This window comes from Meriones unguiculatus, chromosome 7 (genome assembly GCF_030254825.1).
Source record: "Meriones unguiculatus strain TT.TT164.6M chromosome 7, Bangor_MerUng_6.1, whole genome shotgun sequence".
Taxonomy (NCBI): domain Eukaryota; kingdom Metazoa; phylum Chordata; class Mammalia; order Rodentia; family Muridae; genus Meriones; species Meriones unguiculatus.
Genome location: NC_083355.1, coordinates 19549095 through 19561843, shown reverse-complemented (window position 1 = coordinate 19561843; position 12749 = coordinate 19549095). Strand labels below are relative to the sequence as shown.

Genomic DNA, 12749 nt, shown 5'->3' with positions numbered 1-12749 from the left:
TATGTATACAGGGTTCTGCCTGCTTGTACACCCGTAGGCCAGAAGAGGGCACCAGATCTCATTATAGATGGTTGTGAGCCACCCTGTGGTTGCTGGGACTTGAACTGGAGACCTTTGGAAGAGCAGCCAGTGCTCTTCAGCTCTGAGCCGTCTCTCCAGCCCAGTTTTTTTTTTAACACAACAATTTTTTGTTTTGTTTTGCTTTGCTTACTTTTCCTTTGATTATTGTATTTTGATTATTCCCAACCGCATCTCCTCTTCCAGAGAAAAACAGTGCCAGCCGAGGAGGGGAATGTGGAGGAACTCAGCTGGCCTCTCCACTTCCCCAAGGCCTGTCGAGATGCAGGAGGCCCGAGGCAGATCTTATGGGATCTCTGGGGGCCATGCATACAGGGGACACATTAATTGTGTAGGCTGAGAGGCGAGGTCCCAGCCATCTGCCTGGAGTCCCTGGAAGGGGTAGGACTCACTTGTGCAGAGATCTGCTGTGATCTCTAGACCCCAGTATTGCTCAGTCTCTAGTATGCCAGAACCAATCATGGAGGCTGCCCACCAAAGGGCAGAAATGGGATTTTAGAGCATCTGGGTATGTTTTTAGCAAGGCGTGTTCAAGCAAAGATGGTACGCATGCATGCTTTCGTGAGTGCATGCGTGCGTGCGTGCACACTTGGCTTTGGTGACTCCAGCATGTTCACTGATATGGATCTTCCCTTTCAGTTCAGAGAAATAGGAAGAACTCCTCCCAAAGACCGGGCAGCTAGAGAGTGGTTCAGGGTTCACAGCACCTGCTGCTCTTGCAAAGGACAGGAGTTTGGCTCTTAGCACTCACGGGGCGGGGGCTCACAACTCTGCAACTGTCTGTAACTTGTTCCAGGAGATCCGCATCTGGCCCCCTTCAGCACCAGACACACACATGGTATACACATATACACACAGGCAAAGATTTATACATATTTTTAAAATAATGCATTTTTAGATTTTTTTTTTAATTTCACACACACATACACACATTTTATTTATTTGTTTGTTTGTTTGTTTGTTTTGATGGGGGTCTCACTATGTAGCCTTGGCTGGCCTTGAACTTGTTGTATGGGTCAGACAGGCCTCACGCCTGACTCTCAACTCCTTAATCTATGGGGCTTCTTCTGACTACTGAACGCTCCCCCCCCTTGTTTTTTTTTTTTTTTTTTGTATAGCCCTGGATATCCTGAAACTTGCCGTGCAGATCAGGGTGGCTTTGAACGCACAGAGATCCACCTGTCTCTGCCTGCTGAGTGCCGGCACGCTCAGCTTGCATCTGTCCCATGTCCAGGTTGGCGCCTCAGGGGGAAGGAACCACCAGCATGTTGCACTTGCTCCGGGGCTAAGCTTTGCTTCCTTCCCAGCCTGGAGTTTGCAGCCATGCGGCGGAGGGAACCTGCAGGCTGTCCTTCAGCCGCAGGTGACCTCCTGAAGAGACGTGTACCCTAGAAGGAATTCAGGGCTCAGCCTGTTCCTGTTCCAATAGTCTTAGTCAAACAAATAAACTAAACAGATGCTTGAAGAAGAAGAAAAAAAGGTGTGAGACAGGCGCAGTGGCTTACACCAGTGATCCCAGCGCTCAGGGAGGCAGAGGCAGGCGGGTCTCTGTGAGTTCGAAGCCAGCACGGTCTACAAAGTGAGTCCAGGACAGCCAAGGCTACACAGAGAAACCCTGTCTTGAAAAAAAGCAAAAGCGAGAGAAAGAAAAAGGAAAAAAAAGGTGTGTCGTAGCAGTATAGCCAACAGTGTGTTCGTGATGCCTGTCTTGGGTCATTTGGTCTTCAGCTCATAGGGCAAGGGGAACACGTAACAACAGAGCCTCTCACACAGACACACACACACACCAAAACTTTAATTACTGTACCAGCTTGCAGATTTGTGTGTGTGTGTGTGTGTGTGTGTGTGTGTGTGTGTGTGCATGCGTGTAGGGGCATTGTATGGAGATGTGGGTATGGACATCCAAAGCAATCCATGGTGTCCTTTCTCCAGACTAGACTGCCTTCAGTACTTTTCAATCACATGTTCCTTTGGCACAGGCACTCCAGACCCCCCACGGCTCACCCTGAGCACATTTGGACCTTACATGCCACCTCCTCAGGGAGGGCAGAGACTGGCCACCTCCAGGGCCCTCCCTCTGTGCACCATCTGATTTTATTTTTCCCCACAGAGTTTTTCATCCCCAGACATTATGCAACGTACATGTTATCCATCCGGGCGAGTCTGTTTTCCATGGACAGTAACACCGTGATTGTGTTTTTACGACAGCAACGACAAAGTTTATTTTGGCTCTCAGTGCTGGAGGTGCAAGGTGGCAAGTGCCCCAGTGATGCCTTCTTCCTGCTTCCTGCTTCTCAAGGAGCAGGTCACATGACGCGAGGCAGCAAAACGGGTATGCCTCTCTTCTGGGTCCTCTCTCTCCGTAAGTAAGTAGCCATCGGGATTCAGTCACAGAGCTCTGCAAAGACCGTCTCTAATCCCAGCCCATCATCTCCCAAAGGCTCTGCTCCAAATGCTGTTCCTGGGTGGAGTTTTCATCTCCCCAGAACGTCACAACTGATTCAGTCTCATGCCTGAACCCTTAGAGGGTCCGACGGCTACTATTTCTTGCGAACTTAAGGCGGTTTAGAATCACTTGGGAAGGGAGACTCCGTGAAGGGTTGTGTGGATCAGGTTGGCCTGTGGCATGCCTGTGGGAGATTGTCTTGAATGGGAGACCCAACCTAGAAGCCTGGGTTGTATACGAGAGGAGAGAGGGAGCTGAGTGTTAGGCAGGCACCCATTCTGTCTCTGTTCATGAAGCAGGCAGTAAAACAATTGTCTCGCAAGCACTCAGATCTGGGTTCAAATCCCAGAAGCCACATTAAAAGGGCCAGGTGTGGTCATGTTGTAATCCCAGCACCAGAGAGGCAGAGATATGCAGGGCTCACTGGCCAGCCCGCCCCACCCACTTGGTGGGCGCTAGGTCAATGAGAGACCCCCATCTCAGAAAGGGTGAGTGTGTGTTTGTGTGTGTGTGTGTAAGCAGCTGAGAGACATTTACCCTCAGGTTGTCCTTTGGCTTCTGTGCGCATGTGCTCACACCTGCACACCTGTACACAAAGGGAGCGTTGCTCTGTGCAGGCGACCTCTGCGGCCATGAATCACGTACCCCCTTGCTCCCTCAGTCACTGGGCACACACTGGACCCATTCCACCCAGGAGCAAATGTGCAACTTCAACACGTTCGGCATCTTCCGTACATCTGGTTCTGGGCGGGGGGGGGGGGTCCAACAAAGAGAGCCCCGTCTCTCCTGATCTAATAGTCTAGAATGGCAAAGAGACAAGAGTAAGAATATGGTTAACCAATTGCTGAGGCAGACACTCTGAGGAAGGGGGGTTCTCTTCTTTTTTCTCTCCCCTCCACCAAGATAGGGTGTCTCTGTGTAGTCCCGGCCGTCCTGGAACTCACGCTGTAGGACAGGCTGGCCTCGAACTCACAGAGATCCGACTGCCCTCTGCTGGGATTAAGGACAGGCGCCATCACCACCCACCCACCCCCGACAAAAAGGGCTGTTCTTTATGAAAGAGAAGTGGAAGGGCTCTGGACTGGTCTGACTGCCCAGGGAAAGCGAGGCTCGTCTAAGGCTGAAGAATGGACACACTCACAGGTGGGGAGCTCCCCCGACCCCAGAAAGAGGAGCAAGCGTTTGGAAACAGACACCCGGACCTCAGCCACTTTGAAGCGGGGAATATGTATCTACTACTCTGAAGTGGGACCTTTTAAAGAGTAAAACTAGGGCTGTTACTAAGTCTGCTGGTCCATCGGGTGTCCCTGGGGCCCACCCTGCCCTGTTCTCTCATGCCACCAGGCACAACATGGTTGCATTCATTAAAAGGAACTTTCTTCTGCCTCCGGTCTCTGTAGCCACAGAGAGAACCTCAGCGCTGGGGTGGAAAGATGGCTCGGTGGTTAAGAGTGCTAGCTGACTGCTCTTCCAGAGCACCTGGGGTTAATTCCCAGCACCCACATAGCGGCTTGCAACTGTCTGTAATTCCAGTTCCACGCCCTCTTCTGACCTCCTAGGGCACCAGGCATGCAAATGATGCACAGACATACATGAAGCAAAAACACTTGCACACCTGAGTTAAACTACAAACAAAACGAGGACACCTCCAATATCTGTGGACGCTTCCCAAGTCCTCATGTGCCCTCGGATAGAGAGACTGGGGTGCATTCCAAGACTGGGTCAGGCCCAAGCTCTGTCATCATCAGCAGTCAGGAGACAAGACCAGAGTGTGTGGGCTGGTGTCAGGCAAGCTGTGGGCGAGGGTTCGCGAAGGTCCCAGCACCAGTGTCTGTGGCATGGTTTGTTCTTAGAATATAAGTAGGACCTCTTGGAGTGAGGAATGAGTGGTGTGTGAGAGAGAGAGATGGGGGGGTTTCCTTCTGTCCTCCTGTCTGTTTGACTCTTAGACTATTAATACGAGCCCCGTGTCTGGTTGCACCCCAAGCACACGTGCTCCCCACCATAAAATGCCACCCCTCCCAGCTCAGCCTGTTGTTTGTCCTCTCTGATCGGCGCCAGCCTCGTAGACCCCATGGAGGTAGAATATAACTTTCCATAAATAAACTCTAACCTGACCTACAATTTAGCCCTTGTTTTTTTTTTTTTTTTTTTTTCTTCTCTTGGTGGTAATGGGATCATAGCCCAAGTTGGTCTTTCTTACATCTGCCAGTCTCGGAGAGCAAGTCCTAGGTGTGCTCAGGTTTGGGCATCACTTGGTCTCTCTGCCCCTTCCCCCATCCCTAGCCTGTGGCGGGGCTACAAGAGCCTGCTGAAGGATGATGAATGAGTTCCTGCACAGCCTGACTGTGGCAGCTCTGCACAGCCTCAGTGCTGTCGTTGCCTGAGTGGGGCCTTTGCCTCTCCTCCAGGCAAACCTCCAGCACGCTCTGCTGTGTCCCTCCCCTAACCACTGTCCCCTGGGGTCACCATAGAGCTAACTGTCCCTGCCTGCTCTGAATCACGGTACACAGCAGTGCAGCCTGACTCTTCGCCCCCGCGTGCCCACTGGGCTCTGAGTAGCTGAGTGGGTGCCAGCTCAGGCTGACTGGGTCGGGGAAGCATTACAATCCTGGTTACTCCAGTCTCCTCAGCTTCAGAGGGGGAGGTCTCTGTCCTCACCCTCTGTACCTCACTGCCTTTTGGGGCTGGCCAAGATCTCCATTGCTTCCTTGTTCTGGGGCATTCTTCAGGATGCCTGGGTTCTCTGAAAGGTCCCCCAGGGGGTCTGGAGACACAGGGAGTCAAAGACTTGGTGGTGAGAATTCATTGAGAGATATTTGTTGGGAGTTAAAACACAAAGCCAGCAGGGGCAGGTGGCAGAGTGGTAGAGAGCTTGCTTGGCATGTACAAGGTCCTGGGTTCAAGTCCCAGCAAGTACACAAATCAAGGACTTATTTAAGGGATAACTTACTTAAGGGATAACTTTGGTTTGATTTGAGTTAAACTGTTGCAGTTTCAAATCCAAAAAAACAAAACAAACAAAACAGATTGTGGGGAAGGGAGGTTGAGACAGGGCCTAATATAGCCCAGGTTGGCCTTGAACTCCCAAATCCTCTTACTTTCACTGCCCAGGTGTTGGGCTTATGGTCTGCTCCACCAAACCCATTTCTCTTTATTGCAACCAAAAAGTAGCTGCTGAGTCCCAGCCTGCAACACTAGCAAGCATTTCCAGATCACCTGATGTTGGGGAAAAAAGAGCCAGACATCGCCTCTGCTCTGTAAAATCCATAGTTGGAAAAAGCTTGGCCCAATTCCCTGCGAACTGGTCCTCAATTGTTCTTGGCTTTGCCTTTATGTATCAAGCAGGGCTTGGCTAGACTGGACAATATCCCATGAATGAACGAATGTCCAAGGGAAGACCTGGAATTAGGAACCAAAGAGTGTTGTGGGACACGGTAAGAGTGAAGACAAATCAGACACTGGAAGGTTCCTGGAAGGCTCAGGGAGCCGGTGAATGGTCCACGAGTCCCAGAGAAAGGGGAGGAATTCAGGCAAGTGGAGTCAGCAAACTGGAGAGGCAGGGGTGTCTATCGGCAGGGCCGTTTGGAGTCAGTAGGTGGGCTTGGCAGAGTTGGGGGTGAGAATCAAGGTGGAGAAAGGGCAAGGGGGAGCAATGGGATGATCTGGAGCAATGGAGTGGCTGGGTGACAGCAGCACTTTTGGAAGAGAGTATGGAGGGCAGTCGGCTAACAGGAGGCGGGGCAAGGCTAGGCCGATGACCCAGGAGGGGGACGAGGGCTAGGTTTGGAAAGGAAGGAATGAACATGACTTTTGAGAGGAAACTCATAATTGCCACAAGGGAGTACTCAGAAATGTCATCAGGGTTTGGGCCTCATGACCAAGGGAAGGGTGTGAGATGACAGGCATGACATTGTGTGTGGTCGGCAAACAAAACAAAACAAAACAAAACAAAACCAAGACCGCATCCCCTTGCTCTTGATTCATTGTCTTTATTAACAGTGCCTCTGGTCGCCAGAAACACACTCGTGTGTTTCACAAAGCGCTCTTAGCACTGCCTCTCCCTACAAGAAAAATGTCGGCATAAATAACTTAAACGAGAAAATAAATACGTCCCCGGACTCCTTAAAAACCGCAGCTTTCGTTCTTGCCCACGGGTCTCACACCGAAAGCTCGCCAGTCCCACCAGCCCGGCCCCAGGGGCAACTCTGCCGCAGATGCAGACGCTTGGGCTACAGACACTCTTTCCCTCACCCCTTCCCCTTTTAACAATTAACATCTACACAGAAAGTAAGAGGCGCCTGGAGATGATTTACAAGAAGGTTGTGGGTGGCGCTGTGGCGCCTGCTCCCAAGCATAAGTACAGCATGTGTCCCTCCCCGCCCAGTGGTACTCTTCTGATGTAAGATATGCCAGCCATCGAGAAGGAGGCTCTGAAGAGGCTCTTTTCCTAGACAGAAATGTGGCCGTGGGTGGCAGGCAGGCAAGAGGAAGGAAAAGCTTTGATGGGAGGTGGCTGGCTGGCAAGCCCAATTTCCCCCAAAGACCTTTAAACGGATATGGCAAGGCAGTGGGGGGACGGGACACTGATCTTTGGGGACCAGGAGTGTGATTTCTGTCCCTCCCGCCATCTCTGAGAGCCTGTCCTTCTCTATCCCCCCACCCCCACCCCCCTCTCCCCCGCTGAAGGCAATCTGGGGAGGCCAGGCTGGGAATTAACAGCTTCTTCTAGGCGTTTGCCAACCGGAAATCTCTTTTCCTCTCTCTCTCTCTCTCTCTCTCTCTCTCTCTCTCTCTCTCTCTCTCTCCCTCTTTGTGCCCTCTATCTGCCCACATAGGGGCACCCCAATCTTTGGAACCTCAGCAGAGTCCCGGAGAGTCTAATCTTGCCCTGACCCCCATTTCACAAAGGAGACACTGGGGTCAGAAACCCTATCGAGTCCTGGGTTGGCGTTCTTGCGCACACAGGCTGGCCGTCGGTATGGAGCGGGGAGATCTTACTGTACCTCGTTAACCAGCCCCAGGTCCCTCCACACTCCCTTCCCTTTACGCTGAAAACGCTGCCCGGTCCTTTAGGGGGACGAGGCTAGGAGGGTCCCCCGGGGAGGGGGCCGGGCAAAGCGGCTCAGTCTATGGCTCCTAGCCTGCGGGGAACTTACCCCCACCCCCCACCCCCTACCCCACCCCACCCCCACAGCGGGCAGGAGAGCGAGGGGACTCTACTTGGCTGGGGTCTCCGCCTGGAAGATCCTGGACTGCAGGCTTTACAATGAAAACAGTCGGTTCGCGCGCGAGCACGCGCGAGGGAGCTGCGGAGGCGCGGGCGCGTCCTAGCAGGCGTTCTCCCTAGTAGGCGTTCTCCAGCTCCGCCTGGTTGGCTTTGGCGCCCCGGGCCCGGGGCCTCGGCTTGCGACCTTTCTGCGGCCTCGCGGTCTCCGGGCCGAAGTCCTTGAGCTCCGACTGGTTGTGGAAGCGGGTGAGGCGCTTGCACTTGCAGGAGGCCACCAGGCGCACCTTGCGCGCTCGCGGCGCCGCGCCCCCGGGGCACAGCAGCTGCACCCGCTGAGCTCGGTAGCGGTCGGGGATGCAGCGGAAGTCGGGGCCGCTCGGGCGCCACCACTTGACTCGGCCGATGGCGTTGGGCAGCAGCCGTGCGGGGCCGCACTGGCCGGAGCACACCAGCTCGGTGACCGGCTTGGCGCTGCGGCACGGCCCGTCCGTCACGTAGCGGGTGTAATGCAGCTCGCGGCAGCTGTACTCGGACACGTCTGCGGGAAAGAGGGAAGCGTGAGGGCCTGGGCCGGGCTAGCCTGCTCCCTCCAGCCTTCCCTCCTTCTCCAAACCTGCCCCTCTCCAGGCGCTTTTTAATTTGTGCGTGGATTATAGGAAGGAGGCAACAGGTACTTTTGGAGCTTGTGGGGGAAGAGCTCCCTCCTGGCTGCCTTCTGTCCTTGGAACCCAGTGATCAAATACACCAGCCCTCTGTCATTTAATTTTCTGTGTGATCTGTAAGCAAGTAACTTAACGTCGCTCTTCCTTGCCTCCCCGTCTGGAAAACAGGTCGGCCCAGGATTCAAGGACTTCATCCACTATGTGGCACAGAATCAGAGGTGGCAGTTTTTGTCTTGAGGCCGGGTCTTATGTAGCCCAGGCTGGCCTCAAACTGGCTGTGTAGTTGAGGATGGTCTTGAATTTCTGAGCTCCTGTTTCCACCTCTGCTGTGGCGGTGGAGGACAGGCGTGGGCCGCTCACTCTGAGGTACTAGGGATCTAACCCAAGGCTTCCTGCACACTGAACAGGCCCCCTTCTAATTTAGCTCTGTGTCCTCAGACCTGCCTGGGAGCCCTGTAGCCACACCTGGCTGGCCCTGGTCCCTCCTGAGCTCCTTTGCAAGCCACTGGTGCTGGGGCGGAGTCCCAGGAGATGGAAAAAGGAGTGGAGGTTAATTGAAGGTAGTAAATCAGGACAGCTGTTGTGGAGGAGTGGGGGTGGGGGGTGGGGGGGAGAAGGACAGGTGGTGGGCATAAGAATTCATTAGACTTGAAAAGCGACCAAAGGCGGTGTGGCCAACCCCCTCATTATCACAGGTCCAGGCTGAGAAGAGCACTTGCCCCGGAGGCAGGGCCGGGCTGCCTGCCGCCCCTTCAGAGCATGCTGGCACCTTCTGGCAAGAGTGAAAGTGATTTGTTATAGGATCCCGGACCAAGGATGGGGTGGGGGCAGGGGTAGAGGGCTCAACGGGGTGGGGTGGGGGTCAGAGTCCTGACCCCAAACCTGCAGCTTCTGCCATCATAAGCGTTTTGTTTAGCACCTGCTGTATACCAGGCTATCTTGTTCTTAGTGCCTTCGGCAGGTCGCTCCCCGTGGTTGGATCTGGCTGGGAGTCTGTTCTCTGGGGAAGGGGATCGGATCTGGTGCCTAGCCTCATCTCCTGGGTCTGATGCCTGGTCTCATCTCCTGTACACAACCAGGCGACATCTCCTACCATGAACTTAGGTGGACAGGAGCTTTTGGGCTAGCTAATCTATATATGGGTTCCGTCTACAAGGTTTTATGGTGTTATGGTGCCAAGGCTAATATGACACAAAAGGTGAAAGAAAGAAAGAAAGAAAAAGAAAGAAAGAAAGAAAGAAAACAAAAAGGAAGAAAGAAAGAAGGAAGGAAGGAAAGAAAGAAAGAAAACAAAAAGGAAGAAAGAAAGAAGGAAAGAAAGAAAGAAAGAAAACAAAAAGGAAGAAAGGAAGAAAGAGGTCCCAGGACCAAAACCAGAGAGGGGCAGAGGGACATCTCCACCCAGAGCAGGCGCAGCGGGGAACGTGGGCCTTGCCACCCTCCTGTCCCTGTGGCTGGTGTTTTGGTTTCTGGATTACCCTGACTTACTGACCCCTGCTGAGGTGGTATGTGGGGGCGGCCTGTTTGCCCAGGGAAGGACAAGTTTTGGGGCTTTCCAAGAATAGTGCCCTTAGGTCAGGCACTTCCTCTGACTGTGTTGCATGTTTCTTTGGGGTGGCCCCTTTCCCCACATTCCTCACTGGCTTGAGGACAGGAGGGACCAAGTGTGGTGGGAGCCTGGCAAACGAGCTTTTCTCCCACACAAATGGTGACCAGCAGGCAGCAAAGTCCTCATTCTGGAGTGGCCCTCCAGCTGCGCCTCCACCCCAGACATTCCTGCCAGCTGCGCCCTTGATCCCCTAGGCATTTCTCTGTGCAGGCCTGCCTCCGCAGGCTCCGTCCCCAGGAATGAGGCGAAGCTGGGGCCAGGGTGCAAGCTCAAGGAAGATGGTGCCACCTGTGCCCACACAAGGGATGCTACACTCAACCGACACAGGCTCAAACCTTACCTACAAACCCCATTCTTTTAGTGCTAGCCCACTGGGCCCACGGGGCAGACCATGCACGAGGGGAGCTAAAGGGATTCTGGCTTCTGGTTCCCACCGAAACCCACTCTGGGGTTGCCTTGCAACTGGATCAAAGCAGCTTCCTTCCAGCCTCAGCTCTTCTTATCCCCAGGTGACTTTATGTCAAGGAGCCCCTGTGTCTCTACCTTCAAGCCAGGGTGGTCACGTGGAACGTGCTTCAGCTGCAGCACCTGGCATGCAGCAGGTGTTACCAGCCTCAGTTTGTCACCTTGCCACAGGTCAGCAGCTAGGAGCTTCTCTAAACTATGCCTGTGTTAATGCCAGCTCAGGCTGACCTCAGCCTCCGCCCCGCCTTGGGTGCTCACTGCCAGCCCCCGCAAAACCTGTCTGCCCTCAGATTCTAATGCTGTGCTAGCATCCTTCCAGGCAAGCCCGTCCCTCCACGGGTGTGGCAAAGGCTGACCATCCACACACTCTCCAAAGGCCCCAAAGAAAAGATTCTGAAACTACTCCCGTTGCCTCCCAGGACCCCTACGCCTTCCCCATCCCCATACCTTTGGTGTCATAGGGATGGTGGGGAGGTCTCCCCCCATTCTCTGCCCGATTCATGGTCTGGTTGTTCTCCAGCTCCTGAGGCGGCTCCGGGTACTCTCTGAGCCCTGGGATGATTTCTGTGGCATCATTCTTGAAAGCTTGCCACCCCTGGCCCTCCACAGCACGGAAGGCCACATGGACAAGCAGGCAGATGAGATACGGGGCTAGAGAGAGCTGCATGGTGCCAGATGGAGGAGGGCACTCGGTTGCACGGGCTCCAGTCCCCAGCCCAGACACGGTGGCCTTTTTAAAGGCCCCTCTGCTTCATGCCAGCCAATAAGAATGGGCTGGAGCGGGGCTGGTCCCATGTCTCCTCGGCCGCCCCCTCCCCAGAGGGAAAGGGGTGTGCTCTGAGTGAGCCCTCCCCAAAAGACTTCTCAAGCTCAGCAAACTTCCAAATTGCTGCCGGCACTCCCAGGTGACCCAAAGTGTTTGGTGTGTGTGTGTGTGTGTGTGTGTGTGTGTGTGTAGGGGGTTAGGCAGGGACAGCCAGCTCTCCCAGCACCTCCCACGTGCAAGACGGCTGTGGTTTTCAGATATCAAAATGAGCTTGGCTTTTAATTGTCTGGCTCCCTGGGCCCCTCAGGCATTCTCAAAACAAACTGCGTGCCAGCTTAACAAAGGAAACATGTGGGGCTCTGAGTTCTACCCAGGGCAGAGTCCAGCTGACCAAATTCCTCTAGCCAAGTTCAGCTGTCACCCCACTAGCTAATGGTCTCGATCAAAGGTGTTTGTTTGCCCCCCATCCCCGAATCCCCACACAGAGGCAGGAAGATGCTTTGTTTGTTCGTTTGTTCGCTTGGGGGAATTCTGGGGAACCTAACCTAGGGTCTCGTGTTTGTTCTGCAAGCCCTCTGCCACAGAGCTATGTACCAGCCCTAAGAGGGATGCTTTTAAAGAAATACCACTGGCCTCCAACTTTGCATTGCTCAGATGATTCTGACCAAGGAAGCCTCTCTTGGTTTTTCTCTTCAAAACCAGGGGGAGAGGTGGAGGGTCCACAGCCATCAGACGAGAGGGACAGGGAACTCACGGTGGCTTATCAGCTGGTGTGCCAAAGACAGTTCCCTCCCTTCCCTGGCCAGGCCCATGGTGGCCAACACAGAATCCCATTTCTTAGCAAAAGCCAAGGTGGAACTTTTAGGGCTGACACCCCCACCCTCACCCCCACCCATCATTTCTTAGCTTGTTACATTTTCTGAGCGTCTGTGTGTGGTATGTACATGTATGTAAGTACAGGTGAATGCAAGGCCAGAGGCGGTGTTTTCCTCTGTCCCTCTCCCAAGTTATTCCCTGAGACAGGATCTCTTATGGAGACATTTAGGTTAGGCTGGCTAGCTAGCCAGTGAGCTACCAGGACCCACCTGCCTCCCCCCTCCCCCTGCAATCCTGGGGTCATAACCATGTGTGGCTACTTTCCCACATGGGTACCGGGAAATCCAAAGGAGTTGCTGGCTCAGGCTGCAGCAGCAGGAGGGCCGTGGCACGAGGGGGAGGGAGGGGGCATTCACACCTGAGGTGCAAAAAAAGGAGGGCAGGCGGAAGCCTCCACCGATGGATTTTTTGGAGGGCGCCTGCAGCTCTGGAGGAAGTCTGTGGTCCACCTTGCCTTGGTATGCTAAACTGGGCAATGAATCAGAGTCCTCCACCTGCAGGGCTTCTGCAGGGCTCCGTCACCTGCCCTGACTTGTCAGTGGCCTGTCCATCTGTGGCCAACCGCCTGTGTCGCCCTTTTCATCTTCCATCACCCACACATCAAGGCAGCTGCTCTG

General features: G+C 54.0%; 1 protein-coding gene across 1 annotated transcript; it reads right to left on the bottom strand.

The window, feature by feature from the left end:
* Positions 1-7221: 7221 nt before the first annotated feature.
* On the bottom strand, positions 7222-11357 carry Sost (sclerostin). Its single transcript, XM_021642724.2, has 2 exons — positions 10938-11357; positions 7222-8292 (listed from the first exon to the last, which is right to left on the bottom strand). Exons 1-2 carry the CDS (start codon positions 11155-11157, stop codon positions 7871-7873), a joined length of 642 nt encoding a protein of 213 aa, XP_021498399.1. The 5' UTR covers positions 11158-11357; the 3' UTR covers positions 7222-7870.
* Positions 11358-12749: the final 1392 nt, after the last annotated feature.

Excerpts from the sequence above, each read along its gene's own strand:
- Sost (XM_021642724.2), bottom strand. The coding sequence starts at position 11,157 with ATGCAGCTCTCTCTAGCCCCGTATCTCATCTGCCTGCTTGTCCATGTG. Across the intron at positions 8,293-10,937 it reads CCATCCCTATGACACCAAAG|ACGTGTCCGAGTACAGCTGC; the intron begins GTATGGGGATGG and ends TCTTTCCCGCAG.